The 27,866-nt window shown below is 33.7% G+C and overlaps 1 protein-coding gene across 2 annotated transcripts in view; it reads left to right on the top strand.

The window, feature by feature from the left end:
- The window catches only part of LOC106135564 (glutaredoxin domain-containing cysteine-rich protein CG31559), a 74,485-nt gene that overhangs the window by 9,649 nt on the left and 36,970 nt on the right, over positions 1-27,866 (top strand). For both annotated transcript variants that reach the window (XM_060950325.1, XM_013335912.2), the window contains exon 2: positions 24,195-25,799. In XM_060950325.1, the coding sequence (XP_060806308.1) occupies positions 24,357-25,799 (1,443 nt within the window). In that variant the 5' untranslated portion in view covers positions 24,195-24,356. The remainder of the gene's footprint in view (positions 1-24,194; positions 25,800-27,866) is intronic.

Raw genomic sequence — 27,866 nt, 5'->3', positions numbered from 1 at the left:
GAAGCAGCGCAGCTTGTAAGCGGGCCCGCAAAATACAAGAAGCTTTTCAAATTTAAAAATAAGGAAAAGCATGAAGTGAAATTGTATCTATGATCTTATAAAACTCATCTATGCGTATCATACTACCCGACTAGCGTTGAAAATTCCGAAAGAAACAAATTGTTTTTTTCGGTGAAAGAAACGTTTTTTCGTTTTTTACCGTTTTATTGGTTTGTTACATTGAAATATATCAGAATAAAACCTTGGGGATTTTCGTCGTTTGTTTCGAAAAATAAGAAAAAAACGATTGAAGAACTATATATATATTCTATGCATAATTACCAATTTTTGAAACAATGATGCATATTGTAAGGTAATCAATACTTTTCCTATCGTATTTTTTTATGTTTCTTAAGTAGCCTACTAATTTGTTTTGAGTTTTTAAAATTATAGGATAAAAAAACGCATAGATTTTAATGTAGGTAATGTTTGTTTAATAATAAATATAGGTTGTAATAACGAGATCACTTTCTTTTCTGTTATAATAAGTATTGTCTTATTAAAGCACGCATTTAACGCGTGTTAAATGCGGGCTTTAATTATGTTATGAAAATGTGCATACCTTGACGATAGTTTCAGTGAGTACCTAAACAAAAAAGCGCTTCAATAAAGAAGCGTTTTTAGAGGAATTGTGCGGGCCCGCATTCAAACTGCGCTGCTTCCAACCTGCCTTTAGCGTGCGGCGAGCCTTATCAAGGAACTTGGAAAATGTAGCAAGAAATGGATGCGGCATTGTTAGTTGTGAAAGTAAATTGATCACTTCCCATAGATTGTTCTCACGTATTAATAGGCTAATGTGATTCTTATCCAATCTAGAAACGGTTGTAAAGTTTTATATATCCTAGTGTTTAATTGCTATGCTAAGTATATTATTAGCTCTATAGCTTGTTCCAATCTTGCATGTTGTAACCAGACATTCCTGAAAAGAATTAAATTAAAATAAAAGTCACCTTGATTACTATTACATTATTTTGGCAAAGGGCTTCAATAAATGCCACCATTAACCAGTTGTAGGAAAATTTTACTTGATTACCAGCGGTTTGGGTTGTATATCAGTCAATTAATGCCTTCTTTTATATATTCAGATTGATTATAAGAACATTTCTGTACATTTTCTTCTTACATCGCGCAAATTTCAGAATAAATTGCACTTTTTCTCTCTCGAAACTCGACATAATAATAATTAACTCCTCGTACATTTATATGTGACTGGAGTCTAAAGTTATGGGTTTTCGAAACCTGTTTGTGATCAGTTCTCGGACGAAGACAGGACAATATCAAGGACAAAGGTTCATTTCTCGGGCACCGGATTTGCAACTGTTGGCAATGGTTGCTCACGACTTTTCGATTAGTATTAAGGGCTAAAATTGTTATTTGTTTTTCTCAAGAACGAGGATAACAATTTTTTTTAATGATTTTTTGAAATGATACAAATAACACAAGTCTTTGGACTCGTAGGTATCTTAATTACTTTGTGTGTTTGTCTACGAACCAAAAACATACGTAAGCAGCGCTAAATTAACAAAAAATACTTTCAAAATGCATTTTTCATATTTAATAAAGAATCAAAAAACATTGTCTAAAATAAATGCCAATAAGAGATTCTTTTTTTCTTCAATTTAACTTTAAACTGCCGAAAGTAATTTATTAATGAAAAATATTATCAGGCCAAGATCTATTAAACTAGGTACAAGTTTGTCTATTTTTCTCCAACATTCACGATTGATTAATTTTTTTTCAAATTTTCATATTGTCTATTGCAATAGATTCTGACATTTTGATTATGCAGAACATGCGAAATTAACACGGTCATTTACCAAAATATTTCACGAAATGTCACGCTTAATAGTCTAATAACAATGGTTTTGAAATTTATTCACATTTTTCGTTTCGGCTGATTGGGCCGTGTGACTGTTCAAATTTTAGGAGGGAACTAGGGATGGGTTTTCTATATTCGGGTTCTATATAGGATATTTATCGTAGAATTCGCAATAATATAACACTATATAAGTAGTTATAACTCGTGATATAGAGCCCACAGGCAGCTTATATAACCCTACTGTGTATTATTTTAGTAACCTAACTAGTTAAGAGTATAAAGTAGTTAAGTACTATTGAATTTATAAAATGCGGCATTGTATCGATTTGTTCCAGACATCCAATTGGAGAAGAAATAAATATATCATACGGACGGCAGTGCACACATATTGCTTTCAAAAATTAAAATAAAAATAACTATACCCATACTCAGATACGAAAGAAATATATAATTTAGACTAACAGTAAAAAGCTCTATCAAGCGATATCTTTATTTCAGAAAAAGCTAAATTAATAACTTTATACATTTAAAAAAAAATGGTTTATTCAATATAAAAATCGATAGAAAATCCTAACCACCGTACCTACAACACTAGTAGGAGCGTCACTCTTTTATTCAAATAGTTAACTCTATGTAATCATTACCCAATACGATGGTATCAGAGAGCCTTTGATTTGTATGTAACCTCTATTACCAATGTGTAAAGTGTAATTTGAAAAGGTCAATAATAGCGTGAAAAATTTTTTGTGTTTTTTGTTTGTTCGCGCAATCTAATCTAACTGAATCTAAATGATTTGTCTTATTTTCTCCATGCCCTTTGACGTTGTTATATAAAACTTTTAAATGATAATAATAAATAAATAAAAATATACATATTGCTGGGAACCACACGGCACTCTCGCGGCACTTCCAAATAAAAGTGTCTTATCAATTTTTTGTTTTAATTACCGTAGTATATCTCAATAACGTTATATCTTCATAGACCTACTTTAGTTATTATCAAATCAGTTAGATCATGGACTGGTGAGAGTTTAACAGTTTTGACAAAAACCGTTCAAAAGCTTTAGTTTCGCTTTCATTAAGTTTGATTTCCACAGTGGTGTTATAACACGCCGACGCCAAACCATAGAGTTATAAAAGTACCGGGTTACGATTCCTAGGATTAATATTGATCTGATTTTCTATTGAATATCATTTTTTATACACGTCAAGTTTTATAGAATACAAATATACATATAATCACATTTTTTTCTCTTAGAGGATTGACAGAGCCAACAGTTTCGAAAATACCACGTTCAGCTGTTGAGGTTAAAAAAGCGATATGTTGTTAATCCATCGTCTATAACAACAGTCCCAAGTTTATGAGCTTTTCACTTAATCGCCTATCGCTATCCATTTGAAAAATATGGAGTGATACTTTTCTAAATTCAAATTCTTTTTAAACTATTTCTAGATTTAAAAAAGCGGATTATTTTTATCGCCAAAAATGCAATATTCCAGTCCAGCCTTAAACCGCAAGAAGCCGGTTTGCTCCTGTCCTGCTCATATTATTTCATCCATAACGAAGGACCAAATCCTGGTCCCTAAGGTCGATGACCCCTCGCTCCCACGGCTCCCGGCTTCTCACAATGCGTGGACAGACTATAAATATTTAGTGCAATTTCTACTTATCCAGTTGCTAAGTGCACTAGTGGGTCAGTTTTTTAATAAATTGGTTTTATTAAAAAAATGTATTTAATTTATTTATTTGTCGTGTGGTTCCCGGCACCATTACAAAAAAGAATAGGACCACTACATCTCTTTCCCATGGATGTCGTAAAAGGCGACCTAGGGATAGGGTTATAAACTTGGGATTCCTCTTTTAGGCGATGAGCTAGCAACCTGTCACTATTTGAATCTCAATTCTATCATTAAGCCAAATAGCTGAACGTGGCCATTCAGTCTTTTCAAGACTGTTGGCTCTGTCTACCCCGCAAGGGATATAGACGTATGTATGTTATTTATTTAATCGTCGAGTTTATCTTCATCTCATAAGTTTCGAACTTTGAGGCTCACTCAATCTGTGTTATTGGACCCTTATATTTATTTATATTATTTAATTTTGTATTAACTAGGCTTTGTACATTTCTTAAAGATTCTCCTAAATTTGATATTAAATCAATCAAAACAATCCTAGAATTGAGATTCAAATAGTTGACAGGTTGCTAGCCCATCGCCTTAAAGGAGAATCCTAAGTTTATAAGCTTAGACGCCTTCTACGACATCCATGAGAGAGATGGAGAGTTCATATTTTATTTAAGCCTTTTTTCTATTGGTACAGTTGGTTTGTTTTCCACACGACATATAATGTACGATTTTTTTGCGACTCATAAGCAATGTACAAATAGATCAACAGTTAGTAAACAAATAAATTCAAAAAGTGACCCACAATTGCGAACAGGTATGGCGGTATCAGGCGTACTCGGGCAAGCAGTACCTATCAAATCTCGTTTGAAACTCGATCGGAACTCGGCCAGTTTACAGTTAAACGTAAACTGCCCGATTATACTATCGCTCTAAACAAGAGTAGGCATTACTTTAATAATTACAAATTGGGTGCGTAATTTATAAATATATCAAAACAACAATGGTACGTTATAATAAAAAAAAACATTTTAATAGCAGAACAAAAGAATATGATTCTAAATAATGAGATTTAAAATTCGAACAAGAATAATTATCATGTAATAATAATAATTATTTCTATACAAAAATGATAGTTTCACTCACATATTATAAAAGTTTATTATTAAATTTTACGCTTGGGATTGTTCCTCTACCTCCTGGCGTTGAACCTGGTTTGGTAACACCTCACATCTTTGGAGGAGTGCGCCTTTGACCATGATCTTTTTGAGATTACTTTAGGCGAAAATCTCACTTGTCCTATGAACATAAATCTAAATTTCATCAAACGTTGCCATCTTGTAACTTTTGGCCCTTTTTACCCCGTTAGGGATAAAACAAGATATTTGTCTATACAAATGAACATTTATATTAGTTTTTATTTGATATAGAATGATATCACTCGACTTGAGTGAGTCACTTTACACCCCGGGCTACGGATTTCTCAGTTTCGAAACGCTTCGGAAGTCCGGCTGAGATGCCTTCAGCAAAATATTTGAATAGCGGGCTTGGCGCATTCCAAAAATATTGATCATAATGTCAAAAGTACAATGCATAGAATGGTTTTCTTCCACCATGCGTTATTTCAAGTTACATGAGGAGTGGAGATTTTGACCATGATCCTAGCGTGAGTTGGGTTTTTACACGAATAGATTCTGACCTCCGCAACCTTTGCAGGGGAAATTAACTCGCATTGAATCATGGTCAGTTTTGTTTCCTATTAGAGGTTTTGAAGAGAAAAATAAGAGGCTGGAGACTCTCTAAAAGGGATGAAAAAGGGATAAACGACAAGTGATGAGGATATTTTTTTCTAATGAACTCATTTATCTACATCAAATGTTAGGATGGATAATGGATAGGCTTATAAACTTGGGATTCCTCTTTTAGGCGATGGTCTAGCAACCTGTCACTATTTGAATCTCAATTCTATCACTAAGCCAAACAGCTGAGCATGGCCTATCAATCTTTTCAAGACTGGTGGCTCTGTCTACCCCGCTAGGCATATAGACGTGATCATATGTATGTATGTAATGTTATCAATAAATTACATCTTTGCATGATTTCAGTTGTACGTACCTTCCAATACTATGTCCTTTCGTCCACTTTCCGACCATTCCTCTCTACGCTTTCCACTAAATAAACAATATCTGCCATCGACCATGAATTTTAAACCACACCAGAGTATGCTAGCACATAATTTACAATACATTAAGTATAACAGAATCTTCGTTTTTGTCTACACTCAATAGATGTGTTTTTTGCACTTCAAAGTTCAACGACATGACATAGGTGATTGAACACTTGTGGCAACACTGCTATTCTATTCGATGGCCATACTTCATAATACCGCTCTTATCTCAACAACGCTTGTAACAAAATTGACAGGAATAAATAATGTGCCCGGCACCAATAAAAAAAAGAATAGAACACTATTACTACTCCATCTCTTTCCCATGGATGTCGTAAAAGGCGACTATGGGATTGGCTTATACATTTGGGATTCTTCCCATTATTTTTATATTCATTAGGCGATGGGCTAGCAACCTGTCACTATTTCATTCTCAATTATATTAAATCAAACAACTGAACGTGGCCTTTCAGTCTTTTCAAGGCTGTTGGCTCTGTCTACCCCACAAGGTATACAGACGTAATGAAATGTATGTATGTATTAATGAAACATAAAAATATAATCAGCATCCTTCATTCGTAAAGGCCGTGGCAGAATTTGAACATGTGCCTGATTGTGCCTTCCCGTTAATTTTGTATCTGTATATACAGTTGTATAAATAAAAAAAAAGAAGTGAGTAGTGATAAGAAAAAGTACAGAAGAAATCTAACCACTGCAAGTCAGTCATATTATTATTATGACCTTTATCAATTACGAACTAAAGGATTTCATGATTGTAACCTAAGTAATTGTTAAGATTGAATATTGGAATGAATTGAGTTTGTATGCACGGACAAAAAAAAAACTATTTTGTTCGAATTTTAAATCTTATTATTTAGAATCTTATTTTATCTGTTCTGCTATTAAAATGATTTTTTGTTCTATCGACGTCTTCAATCAATAGTAAAGAACACAATGCAAATATTTCAAAGAACATGTGTAAAATAATATTGGTATAAGTAAATTTTGTTGACACAAGGATTTCTTATTTTTACTTTGGCTATTGACACATGTGAGATAATAGAAATTGCTTTTGTGTTATTCAAACAGGTCTACCTAGTTTGTGCATAAACTACACCTCAAAACCCCTTACATTATCCTGAACGGGAATCAAAGTTTTATAGTCAAGCCCATGATCTTAATGCACATACGATATACGATACAATAATACGAATCATTATAGAATTGTTAAACCTATTTCTTAACAGTTAAATACATATGTATAAAGTTTATTCGGTAAATACTACTATCACTCAGATGAATGTCTTCAGCAAACATTTGCGACCGACCAGCCAACCATTACATACTTATTCTTTATTCATTCACGGTGAAAGTACCAGCCATTTTGATTTTGTTTACGTGTCTCGTTTACTAATACAACATCCATGTTTTGTCATTTTTTTCAACACTTCCCCGCTTTTACGGAAGCAATTGACCATGAGACTTTTCGTTCCTGATATATCGTCGTGTGATGTATGACTTAAACATGATTCTATAATTAACCAATCAAGCGGATATGTGCATACAAATTAGCGTATATCTTATATCGTTACGATGACACGCTATGCAAAATCACTACTATGTTATAAACGTACTAATCGAGGAGGAAATTAATGCTAATTAAGCTATCGACAAGTCTGACGTAATGTAACAAATTTCTTTTTCATAAAAGGTAATTAATTGACCAAAATGATTTGTAGCTAACCCACTTCAAAAAGGAGGTTGTCAAGTTACTTTTCGTTCATTACACAATATCATGCCTATATATATTTATATATAAACATCCTTAGTATATCTTAGGCAAAGTTGTAAAGGCTACCTTTAAGAGATTGCATAATACGTTACGGCCGCCTTTTGTGTTTCACTCATTGAAGTTTAGTTCATTCATTTATATTTTTAATCGGTTCCCTCTTTCTTATTATGTCAGACGAGATAAAATCAAGTAACCTTAGAAAATATAATTAATTGGGCTTTTTAATAATAAATTGCTACTTTTAAACTTCCTCTTCTTATATTCATTATGTGTCTGACGTTAAGTTGTCACTTCTCAAATACATCTCAATATTCCCATTCACTTGCATACAATTTCCTTCCTTTCCTTCCGTTTCGTTGCCTAACATTTATCCACATATAACATGACAACTGATGACATGACATTTATATGTACATTGACAAACCAGAAGAAGAAATGAAAAGGCTTCTAAACTTGCGATTAATTTATGCGATAGGCTAGAAATCTGTCACTAGCTACATCTTAATTTCATCATTAAGTCATTCAGTTGAACGTGGCTTTCGAGACAATATGAGACTATAGACTCTGTCTACCACGTAAAGGATTAATACAGATGCATATGCGTATAAACCAGGAAAACATTGAGAATATATATATAATATAAAATATACTATTTCATTGACACTTGACACTAATTCGAATTAAACTGTGTTGTAACTTCTTCCCGGGCTGAAGAGATTCATAAGTCTACTTAAGTAGACAATACGACCCATCGGTTTATGCGAGCTATATGTATAGATAGAAAGTTGACTATTTCTTGGTATATTATGGTAGGGTTGTCAAAAGTCAAAGGCATTAAACCATATAAAAATATGAACAATTACACAATAATGTAAGTGTGAATTGCACAATATTCTACCTCCTGGTGTTAATTACGGTTACATCCTCATTTCTCTGGAGAGGAGACCGGGGTACGCCTTTTGACCATATTTATCGATTAAGTGAGTCAGGTTTTTACACGCAGCGACGCCTGTGATCCTGACTCTTGTGATCTTTGCAATCTTTGCAAGGCAACCTAACTAATATTGAATCAGCGTACATAAAATTCTATTTTATTATTAATGTACTTACATCAAGGAAAATGAGAATAAAACTTAATATTAAGAAAAATTTAGAAACATCCATGCGCATTGAGTATGTATTTTAACCAGCACCAGGTCTCTGCCTACCCTACCGGAAAGAGGCATGATTTATGTATGTAGGTATGTTAACCAGCATTTAAGCCTTTTAATTTTAAATATTTCTTTTTAGTAAGAAGAATCATTATAGCGTTTTTATATTAATAAAAAGGCTGTAATTGGCAACCCTAGTGGTGACCGTTCATTGATCGGTGACCGAATGGTCGCAGGTCATTCACTCGCCGCGTCATCGGCAAGACACTAAGCAATAAGCACTAAGTGACGTAACGTTATAACTTCTATACCTATCTCAACCACTCTAGGTTCTCAATTACAGGATTTCTATACTATACGAGTAATTAAGACATCAAAGTAGCAGCTTCCACAAATCTAAGCCACGTTTAACATTTACCTTAATGTAATCTTTGAGTGTTGTGTCCATGGCTCTGTCAACTTCGTCAGGGTTAAAAACGAGATGTCTATGTACCCTAGAGAAAATTTTACTAGATCGAAAGCTAAGGGAATGATGTTTTTAAGAAGGAAAACAAATATAAGTCTCGCCTATTTCCTGATGGGGTAGGCAAAGACTACATCTTCCCGCTTGACACGATCCCTGCTTGATACATCTTTCGCGTACGAAAAAATGGTAAGTGCGACAAAATACCATAACCCACTTAATTATCAGTATATTCTTACCTCGGTCCGTGTCAATTTCAGAAAGGTATTTAGCCTAGGACACTAGTTAATCGGTCGGATTTTGATTCGGATTGATGATCGAATTTGACCTTATAAACAAAAATTCTTATTTCTGAAATACTCTCGTTATAATATTATTCATTTTAACTTACAGGGAAATTATACGGTGCACATTTCGTAATTTCAGAAAGTAACACTCAATTTTTCGGTACATAGCATAGCAATATAACTGATGAATCACTGACCAAATCTGCCAAATAAGTTTCATGCAATTATATTTTGAAATCGAGTACGAATCATTCGGAGAAATTGTTTCAAAATCGATAATTAACTACACACAATATGAAAGTTAATATCGATTTAAATAAACACAGATTTAAAAGATTTGGTGCCGTGTGGTTCCCGGCACCAGTACAAAAAAGAATAGGACCACTCCATCTCTTTCCCATGGATGTCGTAAAAGGCGACTATGGGATAGGCTTATAAACTTGCGATTCCTCTTGTAGGCGACAGGCTAGAAACCTGTCACTATTTGAACTTTATTCCATCATGGAGCTATACAGCCGAACGTGGCTTTTTAGTCTTTTCGAGGTTGTTGGCTCCGTTTATCCCGCGAGAAATGTATGTATCTAAGTATGTAAATCTATACTCATATTATAAAGCTAAAGAGTTTGTTAATTTGAACGCGCTAGTCTCAAGAACTGGTTCGAATTGAAAAATTCTTTTTGCGTTGAATAGACCATTTATCGAGGAAGGCTTTAGGCTATATAACATCACGTTGCAACTGTAAGGTGCAAAGAAATAATGGAAAATGTGAAAAAAAACGGTTAAAATTATTCATCCTTGAGGGCTTCAATGATACCCAAAATAACTATTCCACGAAGTCGCGGGCACAGCTAGTAAATATATAAGGGACAAATTGAGTTAGCCACAAAATAAGTTCGAGACTTGTGTATACTTAAGTTATTACTTTAACATAACAACCTTCCAAAATTCCACGCACTATTTGATAATAATCTCGACTAACTTATATAGACAACATACATATATTCTCCATTATATCCTGTCACTGCAATAATCAGTCAGTCAGTCTGATCGCCCGTCGCCGACACTCACGAATTACCAAGGTTAGGAATAATCGTGCATGAATAAGAACAAAAAATTATGATGTATGGATTTTGAAAGGTATTATTGTAAATATTTGTATGTAAACATATCCGCCGTGCCGTGTGGTATCCGGTACCAACAGAAAAAGAATAAGGACTACTACAGCTCTTTTCCATGGATGTCGTAAAAGACGACTAAGGGATAGGCTAATAAATTTTTGAGAGATGGGCCAGAGAAACCTGTCACTATTTAGATCTCAATTATATCATTAGGACATAAAACAGAGCTTTGGAGCTTTTTCGAAACTGTTGAATAGTTTCGAAAAGGCTCAACACAGACAGAGGTCTAACCCGTTAGGAACAAAGACGTGATGTTCCTTCTTAAAGCAAGCTCATTCTGCTTGATTTATAGTTTTCCTCCTGGCGAAAGTCCCGGTTGCATCCTCACCTTTCTGGAGAGGAGCCCGGGGTGCGCCATTAAGACCATGATCCTAGATTGGGTGACTCAGTTTTTGACACGAAGCGACTTCCATCCGTACTCCACAACTTTTGCAAGAGAACCTAATTCTTATTGGATAAAGGTTACAACACATCATGTACACACCTGCAGATTCAGTTGCCTGAATGTGCAGGTTTCCTCACGATGATTTCCTTCACCGTATTTATATGTACGCATTTATATATATATATATTTCTTCCAAACAATTAATTGTAGAAAAGGAATTAAACTTAACGACCTTTTACTTCAAGCAGTCGATTGTACATATTTCAACTAGAATCGATTTATACCTCAATCGACCTACATAAACTATATCGATTGCATGCTTTAACTCATTGACTCGAGATATCGCGTCTCGTAACACCTGTCTATACTTTCACCTTAAAAATAGAGTTGGAACCAGAGATTGGTTATACAACGATATGTTTAAATCATAATTTTTGGTGACATAGTGTTATTTCACACGTCTTTAAACCATATGGGATAGACAGAGCTAATAATTCTATTCGAAATCACAAAAGCTTAAGATTTATTTTCATCTATTCTTCTAGGAAAATACAATTCTCAAAAACTGAATAAATTGAAATAAAATAAATGTAAATTTTGTAGGTATATACGTAAGGACTCGACAGAGGCAATCGTCATTTGACATAATACGGGTATAACAAAAAATTCAATTAATTATTTGTAACAAAATTAAAACACCTTTTTGAATTCCGAAAGTTAATATTGCAGATAAGTCCTCTTAAATTCTTTTAAAAACTATTCCAATTTCAAACATTTATTCTGAACTTGAATGTATCTTTCGAATTTTGAATGCAACAAAGGAGCACTATACAAAAACCGTTTGGTATTCATCAAAACTACCGCCCTTTCTTGGCTACTTTTTTTATTTCCTGATGAGAAACGGACCGGAAATACTGTCTACCTGCGCCCGAGCATAACAATACGAATGATTAAAAATGGATTTATGGTTTAGTAAAAAAGTCAATTTTTAATGTGCCGTGAAGTGCACGTACCTATGCATATTGCATATACTATGATATCACTATATTATATCTTATATTCAGTACTTAGATAGCGTTTTGTATGATCTTTATTGCCCTTTTTGGTACTTTTACATACTTTTGAGCATTTGTATGCATCTGTTTGTTATGTATTTTATTTTTACTCAAATACAATAAAGATATCACAAACAAACAAACATTTAAGCGATAGGTAGTAAAAAACAAACTCACCGTTCAAGCAAGTTTAAAAGTTGCTTGAGCAAAAACAACTCTTTAACTCTTCATTCATTATATTCAAATTCAAATTCATTCAAAATAATTCCAAGTTCAAAAATCACTATTTAGTGACTCTTTGTAATTTTAACTTTAAGATAATATATTTTTAAAATATGAATCTTATACATACTTGTACCATTAATCGGTCAAGCGTAAGTCGGTCATATGAAAGCCAAGCGTGAGCAGCTTGCTAATGAGTTTATATATTACTTTCAAGGCATACATACAGTGTCACTAGATATATACCTTTATTGCAGTTCCTGCAATATGATGATCAATACGTAAGTATGTTAAAAGAATAAAAAGGTTAGTGTTTGAATGAAAATGTGAATAGATATATATTTTTTAATTATAATCATCATATTTGTCACAAACTCATGATATTTTCTCTGAGCGTAAAAGCATTTATTTTTTATCTCAAGAACATATAGCCTGTTTTACTAACTGAGATATATATCAATTAAACAAACGGATGCCATGTTGTATACGGCACTTTGGAATATAACCATTCCATATCTTCCCATGAATATTGTAACGACTGAGGGATAGACTTATAAACTTGTAATTCCTCTTTAAGGCGATGGACAAGCGACCTGTCACTATTTGAATCTCAATTCTATCATTGAGCCAATCAGCTGTGCGTGGCCTATAAGTCTTTTCAAGTCAACTTACTTTTTTAAGTTTCGCATTTTTCCTTGAAAAAGTCAACTGACGTTGATTTATGCAACAGGTTTAAAAAGTTGTTTTAGTCGTAATAAAGTAGAAATCAGAAATACTGCAGAGCAAAAAAAAAAACTAAATAGAAACGCGTAAATTACCACTAAATATGGTAACAGATTGGTAACAGGTTTACCGTGAGTCTGTTCATCCAACATTATGTAGCAGCCGAGTTTGTGAAGTATGGTAAAAACATCGTGAGGAAACCTGCTTATTTATCTCTCTCAATTTCAATAACACATTAAGCTATCCAGCTTAAACCTAATCTGTCCATCTTAACCATAACATTAACATTTCGCATTCACATCGTTCATCTTTCGACACTTTGAAATACATCTATATTCCTTGCGGTATAGACAAAGTCAACAGTCTTGCAAAGACTAATAGACCACGTTCAGCTGTTTGACTTAATAAAACAATTGAGATTCAAATAGCGACAGGTTGCTAGCCCATCTCCTGAAAAAAGAATTGCAAGTTTATACGCCTATCCCTTAGTCGTCTTTTATAACATCCGTTGGAAAGATTGTGTGGTCCTATTCCTTTTTGTATTGGTACCGGGAACCACACGCCACTAAGACAATAAGGATGAACGTTTCAGGTCAGGTCAAGAGTACCCGAAACCGACGAGCTTGTATAAAGAGAGGACGTATGAATGTGGATGAAGCGAAAGAAGTATGCAGGGATCGTGGCAAAGAAGAAGATGGATAAGCATTCCTAGAGGTTGTAGGCGGAGAGGACATCTTTTCCCTTGTGGCGTCATTTCATAGATTTCTTAGAAAACCATTTAAAATGTTTATAAATCCCTTTTCTAAGTATACTATAGAAAACCACTCAGCCAATACTGATAAAACCTTAGCCCAATTCGAAATTTCAAACAATATGCTTTTAAGCTGTTGTCCAAACAAAAACACTAAAAGCATGTCCGTCCGTTTTCTAATGGCGGTCATTATTACCTCAGAAAACATTAAAGAAAGTGTAGAAAGGGCGTGTGTTAAAACAATATACTATTATTGTTAAATAGAAAGAACTTACGAGCTTACTCGTACATTAGAGACGTTCGCGATAAAATAAGTAGGAACTTTAGTTTGTTATTTTACGCACGTGAATTTATTCTTCTATATATATATATATCTTCTATATATATATATTATATAACTTCTATATATGCATTAAGTAGTTTCAAAACAACGTATTTTAGTATTTATTTTCTATAAAAGATACGAGTAGGTACTTACATAGAACTTGGTTAACATTATGCCGAAGCAGAAAATACCGTATAGCGTAGAGATAATGTTTATTATGGCAATAACCAATTTTTATTTATATACTCGCGAACACTTTTACTCTTTACAAAATTGTGAATATCTCAACGAAACTTGACAGATTTTAATTAAAATAAAGTGAATTTGAATATTCTCTTATCAAATTTTAAATACATTTAAATGTCATCAAAATCAACCCAACAGTTCTAAAGTTATCGCGTATCAAACATACAGACAAAAAATATATATTTTTCGCCCAAGTTGATTGGTAGATCTCACCCGTTCGGTCAAAAGTCCTTATAATTATGTATGTAAGCTTATGAATGAAGGCACATACAGTACAAGAAAATAACCAACGCTGGTCTTCCGTTGGTACCTTAAAAGTAACAATAGGTGTTACGAACTCCTTTCTAAAAATAATTTAAAATAAGAAAAAAAGTAAAGAAAAATAAATGACGGTTTTTTGAGCGTGCATCATCTTTTCTTTGTCAGCGCAAAAAAAAATATTATTTTCAGCATATTTCCTTTAACAGGGATGATGGCTCATGATTTTGAGTATCTGTCCTTTCGATAATGTTGAACATACAGCCTCAAAGCTACTTGGAAGATAATCCACGTATCTATTACGTTCGTTCTCAGGTAAAATTGTGTGAGCAAGATGGCTATAGGCAATTGTGTGTCTGTATAATGCATTCGACAAAATGATGTGTAATATTTTTAAAATAAGTATGATTAATAATTTTTCAGACTAAAATTTGATATATGGCTAGGTTATAAATAAAAGTTATGAAGATAAGTAGATATCTTTTCTGTAAGAATTTATATATTAGATTATAACAAAAATATTCAGACTACGAAAAGGCAATAAAAATAACATTACATAAACGAAAAACAGTATGATGTTTAAAAAACAACAGTATGATGTTTAAAAAACAACAGAATGTGTATCAAAACAGTCATTCATGTTGATCTATTGAATAAACATATTATAATATTTTATAGTGGGGCTAGTACATAATATAATTAATTTATGGATTTTTAAATCTTGACTCGTCTACGGCTGACATTCAAACCTCGCACCTTATTTCGTCGCACGTATTAAAGGCTCAAGGCGCATCACGGCCTTGACTGCGTGACTTTTGAGACCCACAAAATGTCGGGTGCGGTAATTTGAAAGGCCAAGAATTAAATCTTATAATAGTAATCATATACAACCATATCAAACGGAATTAATAAGGCGCCTGCGCCGCACGGCATTATTTTCAAATTATATTCGAATAAATCACATGATGTTGGTTCTCTTTTCGGTTTAAGGCCAGGCGGAGAATGTCAATTTCATTGAAATCCAGATACATATTATTATAATCACGCATTTTTTCCTTACGGAGAAGACAGAGTTAAAAGTCCCGAAAAGGCTGAAAGGACACTTTCAGCTGCATGGCCTTATGATGGAATTGAGATTCAAATTCCATCGCCTTTAAGAGGAATCCCAAATTTATAAGCCCAATCCTCAATCACCTCTATGACATCTATGGAAAATTTATGGAGTGGTTCTAAAATGGCGGAAACCACACAGAAAAATTATATATAATAAAAATAAATGCTAATTTATTTATAATTTAATCTGTTGTGTTGTACAGATTAAAGAGCCAAGTCATACGTAGGTACTTCCAACTCGTAGTAATTCTAATCGCGTAAAACAGCTATGTGTATGTATGTGAATGGGCTCATCACGTGTGAACAAGGCCAAAAATATAATTAACCAAAGCCATGTGAATCTGTAGGCATTTCTTAACTAGGCAATAAAAAAGTATTTCACAAAAATATTTCTGTCGATGGGAAGGTATGATTTAATGTTAATAACGCTATCTTAATTACGGTGTTAATATTTTTACATGTCATATATACTTACGTTTTCATTCCTTGTGGGGTAAACAGAGCCAATAACCATAAGAAACAAACGAAGACCACTTAATAATGGAGCTAAGATTCAGAAAAAGTGATAAATTGTTAGCCTATCGCCAAAAAGAAAGGTTCACTCCCATATTTATACTGTTTTGTTACCAAATTTGGGGATAAAAAGTACCCCATTTCCACATAATACCCATGTACCTACTAAATTAGTACAAAGTCCGTTCCGCAGTTTTTTCGTGACAGAGTAACAAACACACACACACACACATATCCATATGCACATTTTATTTTGAAATTTTGTTAATAACTATATCGCGCAACATCTAAAGGAAGGGATGGATCTACAATAGATATCTATTTATACGAGAGTATTTTATACGTCTAAGTAAGAGAATCTATTTATACGTATATTTTTTTTATTAATAAATTATATCTATGTGTTTTTGTAACTCATCCGCAACTGAGTGACTGGCTGACCGTCAAGTCAGCGCACAGCAAAAACGGCTGGGTCTAATAATTTGAAATTTTGCATATATGGTTATAAATAATAGGTAACTTATGTTATATATATAATACTTAGTTATAATAATACTTAGGTTACTTCTGAGTATGTGGTCTAGGATTGCAGTAAAAGATTTCGCGAGATTCCCGCGGGAACGCAAATTACCGGGGTTTTTTCGTTGTATGCGGGCTTAGCGCACGAGCAAACTATAGTACTTTATGATACAATTTTAGTATTCTGTCAGTAAGTAGCCTTGCATTGTATAACTTCAACAACATGAGAAAGTGGGAAACAGCCTGCAAGGCCCTTTCTACAACTCGTTGTTATTTTAATTTCTTGTTACCTGTTATCAATGAATGAACCACACATAATTTACTAAGCCTAGCAATGAGATACTTACAAATATGTCTACATTACACAAAGAAGCTCTTGACTGTTATATACATAGAACTAGAAATGTTATAACACTTTAGAAGTGGTAAGTACTGATAAATGGGACATCGCAACTGAGGGTAGTCATTATAATGAGTCATTCATGATGAAAAAAGTTTTCTTATATATTGCAATTTCAACTCAATTCTGATGTTTCTGCTGCGCGGAAAACTCACGATGACATGGTTTTAATTCTATCACCATTTTTGACTGATTGACTGACTGACTGAAATATCTTTGCAGAACTGAAACCGCAGAGTACTTTTGTATTAACTGGCCCAATCCTATGAGTTTAGATTTAAAATTATATGGTCTAGAGGACTAAAAGAAAATCCCTCGAATTCCCATGGGAACGGAAAACGAGGAATTTTTCTATTTTTTTTTTTCACGATCAGAACCGTGGGCCTTTTCTAGTGGTTATGTTACACAAAACAGAATTGTAAACAAGCCTGAATGTAAGTATTCTAGAATAATAGTCACACGGAGACTATGTCTGTATGTTAATATAACTTTCACTGAACAACTGAAAGGAGTTTGAAGGAAAGTAAAATTGCTAATAAGTTGTTTTGTTAAGTGAAATGTGTGGGTATGTGGATTGTATTAAATTGTAGATACATTTTTAATAGGCTGTTTTTGTAGTCTAGATATTGAAAGGATTGGTTTATTAGAACTTTATTTGTTGACGTCTTAATTATGTTGACTACTTAATTATTTTTGTCCAAAATTTGTTACATACATATAGTTACGTCTATATCTTTTGAGGGGTAGACAGAGCCAACAGTCTTGAAAAGACTAAAAGGCACGTTCTCTCACTGCTCAGTGATAGAATTGAGATTTGTTTGAAACTATGAACTTCTGTTAACATTTATTTTTAATAGGGATGATAAAAAAAGGTCTTGCATGCTAATTTTATATACATAAAAGTGTGTTTGTTTGGCCGTTTTTCACGTAAAATGTATTAAACCGATTTCAATGAAATACGAAAAATGAAATTTTGCATACAATACTTAGTGTGGTGTACGGAGAATGACAAAGGAAACTTTATAATATCTGGTGGAGAGCTAGGGGGAAAATAGTAATATATAATATACAGTTTTAATGAAATTTAAAATCATGATTTATGAGCAGAAAATTATAAAGTATTTATTTTTAAATACATAACGGCTAATGCTATCTTGCAGAAATTTTATTTTAAATTTTCAACAAAATTACTTTTCAACAACATCTTATAATTATAATTCTCGGAACATAAATGGCAACTTCTGTCAGCATAGTTTAAAGAGATTTAAAGGAATTAAGAAAATTGACCAATTTACGGTCGAGCCAAACATCCGTCGTCGTTTAAAAAATATTCGTGTCATATTAGAATGGCAAGGATATTGTGTAATCTTTAAAACAGATTTGATTTCGTTATATATAAAAATCCATACATACATATGGTCACGTCTATATCCCTTGTGGGGTAGACAGTCTTGAAAAGACTGATCGATCACGTTAAGCTATTTGACTTAATGATAGAATTGAGATTCAAATAGTGACAGGTTGCTAGAACATCGCCTAAAAAAGAATCCCAAGTAAAAAAATCCATACATACCACGTTCACCTGTGTGGCTTAATGGAATTGGAATTGTTATTGTTGTTGCTAGCCTTTCCCCTACAAGAGAAATGCCAAGTTTATTAGCCTTTACCTTAATCGCCTTTTACGACGTACAAAGGAGAGATATGGAAGAGCCCTATTCTTAAGTGCCAGAAACCACTATCAATTTGTGCAAAAAAAAGGCATGATCATTCATTGTTTTTAGCTAGTAAAAATAAATAGTATCGAAGTATACGTTATTGGCTAGCATTCTAGATTTTTTAACACCTATTCTTTATTGAATTGTAAGTGATGTGTGTAACTGTGTGTGCTAAATTAAATAATTAAATAAAAAATGCAAACCAAACATTATTAACACACAATCATACGTGTCAGTAATAATCATAGTAAATGTCAAGTATCAATGGAGATGTTTTCGAAACCAATTTATTAGTTAAACTTGTGGAGGCAGCCTTGGGATTCCATTGAAATCACATAACTTGACCCCACTTGAATACCAACGGCTTTATTAACTTCGTAGAGGATTCGATACATTGTTTCTGCAAGTTGTTCTCTCTTCCTTAGGACTTTTAGTCCCGGTTGCATCCTGGATCTTTGCAGGGGGATCCTTACCCGTATTGGTTACATATCCAGTTGCCTGAGTGTTCAGGTTTTCTAATGATGTGTTCCCTCATCGTAAGGGCATCGGTTCAAGAGCAAGCATTTAAACTAATGATATGACATGAGGTGGGTATCGAACCTGTGCCTTAATGCGTATCCCCCATTTTACCCGGGTACCTTACCAATTCGACTAGCGAAGCTCTGGCTTATGTGGATGATGATATACATACATATGTACATACATATAATCATGTCTATATCCCTTGCGGCATAGATAGAGCCAATAGTCTTGAAAAGGCTGAAAGGCCATGTTGTTGTTTTGTTTTGCTTAATGATAGAATTGAGATTCAAATAGTGACAGGTTGTTAGCCCGCCGCCTAAAAGAAGAATCCCAATTTTATTTATAAGCCTAATCTTTAGTCGCCTTTTAAAACATCCATGGGAACGGGATGGAGTAGTCCTATTATTTTTCCTATTGGTGCCGGGAACCACAAAGCACATGATGATATACAACTTTGTAAAATCATCAAATACCTAGAGCAAGACCCGGTTAATCACACTACCTGAAAAAGAGTTCAAGGTCCGCCTGGGACCATGATCTTGATTGGCCAAAGCAGAACAATAACAATCAAATAGTCATACGAAAGTCAAATGATACCGCCTTATTATTCATACTTTTGTTTATAAATGAACTAGAGGCCGCCCGCGACTTCGTCCGCATGGAAACCCTATCAATCCCGCGGGAACTCTGGGATAAAAAGTAGCCTATGTGTTATTCTGGGTCTTCAGCTACCTACATACCAAATTTCATGGTAATCGGTTCAGTAGTTTTTGCGTGAAAGAGTAACAAACATCCATACATCCATACAAACTTTCGCCTTTATAATAGTACTAGAGGCCGCCCGCGACTTCGTCCGCATGGAAACCCTATCAATCCCGCGGGAACTCTGGGATAAAAGTAGCCTATGTGTTATTCTGGGTCTTCAGCTACCTACATACCAAATTTCATGGTAATCGGTTCAGTAGTTTTTGCGTGAAAGAGTAACAAACATCCATACATCCATACAAACTTTCGCCTTTATAATAGTAGTAGGATAGTAGGATGTAAAAGTTCTGTAAGGGTCGTAGCAAGTGGAAATCCATAGTATCTGCCTACCCCAATGGGAAACAGGCGTGATGGTATATATGTATGTAAGAACAGTTGTCGCTATTATCAAGTCATTGTAAAAACCATTATAAACCCATATTTGCGTTGAATGACCATATTAAAGTCAAATATGGTGCTTAATCAAATACTCTGCATTTCACTTCAAAGGTGGCGCAAGTCATAAAATTTAATTTTGTACTAGTAATAGTGTTCAACCATTTTCAGTCAAAAATCATTGTGAAATACATTTTTGAAATTAATAGTTAACTTAAAATTAAAAGTTCATCATTTTTTATCTGCTTTCGAAAAGGTACTTGAAAACAAATTGTCATAATGTGACATTGCACATTGAATAGATATTTAAAACGACATAGATATCCGCTAAGGAAGACTAGCTATAAAAAAGCTTAAAGGCTAGCTTTTAAAACAGGAAAATTTAAACCATCTTTGAGAATCAAACCGCTACCTCTTGTGACTTACAACGGATAAAACACATCCTCTTTAATACGTGTTATCATAAACTATTTAGTAGGTTGTTAGTTATAAAATGTGCAATAACTTTCAACACTTTTACTTCGACGTTAAGGTCCACACCTGTGTTCTCAGCAGTAGACTTTCTAGTCGCAATTGTCAACAAAACCAATGGTGTATTACGTAACATTTGGCGTAATTTTAGGTTATTAACTGTATCTACGTATTAATGGTAAAAAATCACAATTGACAAAGGAGTTTTCTATTTTCGTTTCACAAATATTTACTTATATAATGCGTCTTTACATGGCAGGCAGAACCAGTATAGCCTCAAAAGGAAACGAAGGCTATTATCAGCTGGATAGCTATTAAATCACTGGTTTAGATTTGGTGTATATACTTGGGACACTTAACGAGGATTTCATTCAATTTCTGTGAAATGGAAGTAAGCAGTATTTTATGTTACACGCGAGTGAAGTGGGCTAGTATTCCATATAAAAATAAGAGCATTTTCTAATAAATATCGAGATTAATAATTTTTTTTTTAAATTTTAATTACTAGTACAATACAACTTAATTTGTACGTTTATACGTTAAACGTTCCTTGGTCCATCAGTAATTATTTTACATAAATAATGATTAAAAAAGTTTTTTGATCGAAAAGTATAAAATAAATCAATTAGTAAATTATATACGTGTTAAATTAATTACTTTCTCCACTTTAAATAAACGATGTCGTACTTCCGCGTTAATTATTTAAATTATTTATATGTATATTTATTTCTATATGAATTGCATTACCTAATTCGTATAAAATCGTTGGAAATAATCTAGTTCTCATTCGTGAGTGTGGTAGTTGCTTTCTGGGCGGCCTTTCTTAGAAACATTGTATTGTCAAATATAATAATAAGGTAATTTTCATTGTTTGTTTGTTTATAATTGACAATCTGAGCCCATTGTTTCTATTGCCTGTTAGAATGACAGAGTACACATGAGGAATTGGAGGAGAAAGTAAAATTGATAACTTTCTAGTGTCGCCAGTTTGAGATATAAATAACAATAATAACTTTAATGAGATTGTTTTTAGCATTGTGTTGTAACTTCAAGGCTGAAATAATTATTAAATCATAAAGATAACATACCTACTCTTGCGTTACTTAGTGACCCATAGACAACATTGTATATGCTAATAGACAAATACTGAAAGGTGGCCTTCAAATGAAAAGCTTAATGATGGATATTGAAATTCAGATAGGTTGCTAGTTCCTAGCCTAAAATAAATATCTCAAGTTAAGTATAAGCCTTTCCCTTGAATGTTTTTTGGAGTAAATGTTTATTTGTTGAATTAATTTGTAGTTAAACTGTCGATTAATCAACATTATTGTCATGAATCAACTGATGAATCAATCAACATAAAGCCATTATCATTTTTGAAATGCCTCTCATTCACGATTTTACTTTGAATCGCATGATGATGAAAAATAAATTACTCTATGTGTGAATTATGATTACTTTGCAACTTTAATTCACCATTTACATCCATTAACCGCAAATGTGTTGCGAGATATTGTTTATGATGTTATTGCATTTAGATCTCTGGGTTTAAGCACGGTTTAAAAGTAATACGTTAGAAAATTGAGACTAAAAAGAAAAACCTGTAAATAAATAAAAAATTAATAACGCCGAGCTCGTGGCAAAGTTTAATAATTCAAGATTATTTTTCAACATTTTTTGAAAATAAAATAAACATATTTTGGTGAACTTTTTACACGAAGCGACTCCCACCTCACCTGCAGAGGTACTTTTGCAGGTAAACCTATCCCGTATTGGATCCATGGTTACACATCCAGTTGCCCAAATGTGCAGGCTTTTTAACGATGTTTTCCCTCACCGTAAGAGTATTAATAAAACTAGTTGTCTAGTAGAAAAAAGTTGTTTTCATCAAAATTTCTCAATCGATCAGAACGACTGAGGTTCCGGAAATGGCTTATGCAACCTTCACGGCAAAGCCATAACTTTACCATGGTTCAAATACCATAACGCAATCGAATCGAAATCATTATAGCATTTCGTCCATGAAAAGTATAGCGAATAGAGTGTGACTAAGTGGTTGTCATATTGGTGAATTCGTGATTTCTCTTGATGATACCTTCACCTGGTTAGGGCTTTTGCACACGACTTGTCTTGCTGTGAAACAATTGTTTATTCATTAAATTTATATATTTTATTATTTTTTGAAATCAGTACTTTAATATCTAATTATTGCAATGACATCTGTAAAATGATTTATTAAAAAATTCCCGAACAATGACGTTATATATAATTACTTAATTCATTTTCATTTGCATACTTATCTCATAAATTTATATTTCTATAAATATATTCTATAATGACAAGAAATTATATATTTGCTTGTAAATGTTGTTACATCACACATACTTTATAATGTTATTTGTAGCACCAACTGTATTACATAGTGGTATTAGCCGTAAGGTGCCTATTACAGAAATAAGGAATTCCATTCGGATGGCTTCAAAATTGCTTTCTGCTTTTGCAACGTAAGTGCCAATTGTACCTTACAGTGGACACTCCTTCAACTACTTTAATACGTAACAAAATAAACCTTATAACAATAAAAATATAGCGCAAATTGGACATGTAACAGCAAAATATTTGTTTACAATACAATTTGTCCGATTATTACGTTACAAGTTGCGTATAATTTTAGGTGAAATAGATAAAATGTATGGCTTTGGCAAACGACACCTTGCGTAAGAGAACTTACGTGATATTTTTATAAATATTTGCACGGATTCACCCACATTTTTATGTTATATCGGTCAGTATGTCCGTAGAAAGTCACGTATCTGGTTATTGCATATATTATCTTCTTTTCAAAATGCAATTTTTATTGAATATATACTTTTTTTTCAACTCATATATTGATTACTACGGTCTGTAAAAAGGCTTATCTTTAAATTTTTACCAAACTTCGATATTTTTATAGAATTCTTCAACAAGACTGGTTTAACTCTTCAGTTCAACGGAGCATGATAATCATTGGTATTACAAAAGTTAATGTAGGTACCTCACCTATTACCTATGTAAATTTGGTTTAAAAAGGCTCTTACTAATAGTGAACTTAATAAGGTTTCTTGCACTGCTATTGAGGAATCAACTACAAAATGTTTGGATTTACACATATACTTAACTACAATAGACTACTTCATAAATAGAACAAAATAAACTTACTAAAAATATACATCTTATAAATGTGTGAACAAACTTACTCAAAATATAAGTCTTATTAATGTGAAATAGCCTAACGTATTACGAGTCAACGTCCTAACCTGTAATTAACTTGTTCGCAGGTGTAAATAAACATCGTGTGCTACAAAGAAGCAGCTGTGTGGATTATTGACCCACTGCGCCCGCGCCGGAAACATTATGCCATATACACACTAACTAAAGCGGACCTGCCGAGCACCGCGAGGAATTCACCGTTAATTATGCCAGTTTATTAGCATGCAATAATGGAAGGAGTCACATCCCGTCCCACTCTGGAATATATCCCACCCCTGCCACCAAAACAAAGGAATTCGACCACGTTTACACAAATAACTAATGAGAAGATCAACGGACATGACACTATAGACGGTCGGTCCAGCGTAGACTCGCTCAGTTCGATGCACTCGCTCGTCCTTAATTCTAAGAGCTCCTCTGCAACGGTATTCATAGCGGCGAACCAGCCAGACAGACCCGCGAGCACGCCTAGTTCGGACGCTCCACTAAACGGCCCACATGTCGTCACTATCAGAATCAACACAGACTCCGACAAACCAAAAGCACCCAAAATATCCAGCGTCCATCTCAAAAGCGATATAAACTTCGAAACGTTCAAGTTACACGAAAGAAAAAACAATAGCCTAGTAAGAATCAACGTCGACGAAACCAGGCCGAAGATATTAGAAAATGAAGAGATAACTAAAACTGATAAGGCGCCATATATCTACTGCAATTCCTATGTAAATTCAATGACTAATATGGTCATGTCGAGCGGTCAGTGCTCGCCTAGTGATACTCTGGACTCTGGCACGTGCAGCGATCTAGATGGTACTCCTCCGCCATTACCTAAAAAGAAAACACTAAAAAGCTCCAACAAAAAGGCAGTGTCTGTCACAATGATCAGTTCTAGAAATGGTTCCAGTCAAAGCGAAGTTGATTTTGAAGATAACGATTCGAACATATCGTGCGACTCGCTCAATAGTAGCGAATTGAATGGAAGTGTACACGCAGATGAAAGTCATATCGAATACGCGATGAAAAAGGAAAAGAAACAAGTTGTTGAGCCACCTATCGCGCCGGAGATGCCACCTATGGTGTCATTCACCAAAACAACAAAAGATAATAGCTTTCTACCACAGGGCCTACTGCAAGATATCAGAGACCGATCAGCAAAACTCAGTACGATAGAAACTGAAAGCGAAGAACACGAAGCGAACCAGAATATCAATGAAAATGCTAATATATCAAAAGAAAGCGCTCAACTCACTTCGTTCCGTTTAGTTTCTCAGCTTAATAGTGGAACGAAGAAAAACGACGGCATTGAATCATTACCAGCAAATTCGTGTAAAACACCGCTGATTAGTGAGAGTACGTACGAGGAGCGAAAAAATCAGGATAAGATAAAACAAGAAAAAATGTGTTACAGTAGTCATTACTTTGATACGGACAAATTTTATGATTTTCATTTAAATGAGAAACAGTTCGATGAGCAAGCGCCAGTGAAAAGTGTAAGTGTTAGTGCTAAGCGTGATTGTGATGGATCTGAAGTGGAATATTTTGCGGGAATCAAGGATTATAAGAACGAGGAAGCGCCGTCGACGATTCGGAGTTCTAAAGGGACAATACGAGGAGTGAAGAATCGTGTGAGGGCCGGCATAGCAACATTTCTTCAAATGCAGAGCACGACAAAGGTAATTGTTGTTCTTTTTAATTTTTTTGCTAGGTTTTTTGTGTCAAGAGTCTCGTTACACACGTATTGGATTTGGAGGTCAGCGCGGAATGAAAGTGCGTTTGGGCACGTACATTTGTGTATTAAAATTTTTAATTTTGTCGCTTGGCATGTGGGAATGTTATTGAGTATTGAACCTTCACGGAGTCTTGTTGCGTACAATAGCAAGGAACATGTACCAACGGCGGAACAATTGACACAGGCTGTTTAATTACAATTGAGAATTATGAACGGCGGTGTACGTAAGAGACGGTCTGGTTTAATGTACAAACAATACCAATTGTCATTCTAATTAGCTATTGCTTCTTTTATGCGTGTAAAATACCCGTTTACATAATTCTTTGACATTGTTTTGACGAAAATTGTAGTTGAAATAGGGAGAAATAAAAAGATAAGAACAACACAATTTATTCATTAACTTCATTATATTATAATAGGTAATGTAAATTACTAAGATTCAACTTATCGATAAGTTCATTCCACCACGGACCGTAACCTTTAAATTTTGTTCAATAGAAAAACTCTTGTCTATCATCACGATGTTTACTTTATACCTATATACTACTAATTTTAAACAAGCACTTAGTAAATGAACCTTTAAACAAATGACATATAAAACAAAGGAAAATTTCCACTAGATTTTTTATCCAATCACTTCCTTTCTAGTGAAGTCATCGGAAACACTCATTCAGTTTCCCTGGATAGTAAGAAATAAGAAATCGTAGGGAAAGTGCTTGATTGGCGCAAAAACTGTTGTCAACGCCTGCTCTTGTATTGTCAGTCGTCGTAGAACTCGGATGTCGGAAAGACTTTGATATTGTCTTGTTTTTCTCTAATTGACTATTACAATCTTGTTTCTCAAATGTCTATGTCAGGTGATTGACATATCTTTAAGGCTACCGTTAAAAATATCAAGACGTAGGTACTTACTAGAATTTCCAAAAAAAATATACTTTGATGAAATTACCATGTTTTCATTACAATTAGAATAGTACATTTCGCAATCTGCAAATTCTAAAGTATTTAAGTGTAGTCTAAATTTTCAATAACAAGACATAAAAACGAATTTACAATTTGCTGGAAAATTATATCTCAACAACTTACATAGTTCCTCTTCCTCCTACCCAGGTGCGTCCTCGCCTCTCTGAAAAATAACCCAGGGTACACTCTTTACCATCTTCCTGGATAGAGTTAATCAGTTTTTTGCACGAAGCGACTCACTTCTGACATCCGCATCCTTTGCAGCTGAACCTAAACCATCACAGTAACATATCCATCCTAATTTCTTGCCTACAATACATTACGAAAATTAAAACAAACACATTTAAATAAGAATGCACAGACGAAACGCAACAAAGATAACATCACCAGATATAATTGCTGTGATGAATCAAACAGTAGGATGTTTGGAATAACTGAATTACGGACAAAAAACGGAATTCCTTATAAACAGCGATCTTCTGTCCGGTATTAATTACTCAGATGAAAAACATTGGAGACATATCATCTAGTTATTTCATAAGATCATATTCAAAAGTAGTATATATCCATTAAAGGGACTCCAGTCTGACCTAGGCAGTTTCTTGCTTACTCAAACATCCAATTGCATGGATGTGAAGGACTTCTCACAACGTTTTACTCTTCATAAAAAAATGTAATGTTCATAACTAAGAAATGAGTCGAAGTATCTAACGGGTTCGACAGAGTCACAAGACTACATAAGTGATTATGGTAAACGTGGCTTTTGACATTGAAGATCCTAATTTTATTAGACTTTGTTTATCTAAAATTTTAATTTTTGTTCAATTAATTTTAAATTATTTTAATTACAAAAAATAAAATACACAAAATTACTACTTTTAACATTAAACTGTGTGATTTCTCAACAATAAGATAATTATTTTTGTTGTAACACTTGTCATTGTAAAGCGGAACTTTCAGAATAACAACCTTGACTTTTGTAAAGGCACTTTCGTTCGAGTAAAAAATGTGATTTGCATATACATTGCTTCACGTAGCGTTATTCACT

The sequence above is a fragment of the Amyelois transitella genome, chromosome 21 (genome assembly GCF_032362555.1).
Source record: "Amyelois transitella isolate CPQ chromosome 21, ilAmyTran1.1, whole genome shotgun sequence".
NCBI lineage: Eukaryota > Metazoa > Arthropoda > Insecta > Lepidoptera > Pyralidae > Amyelois > Amyelois transitella.
The sequence above is the reverse complement of the archived record's forward strand: the minus strand, read 5'-3'. Positions and strand labels throughout refer to the sequence as shown.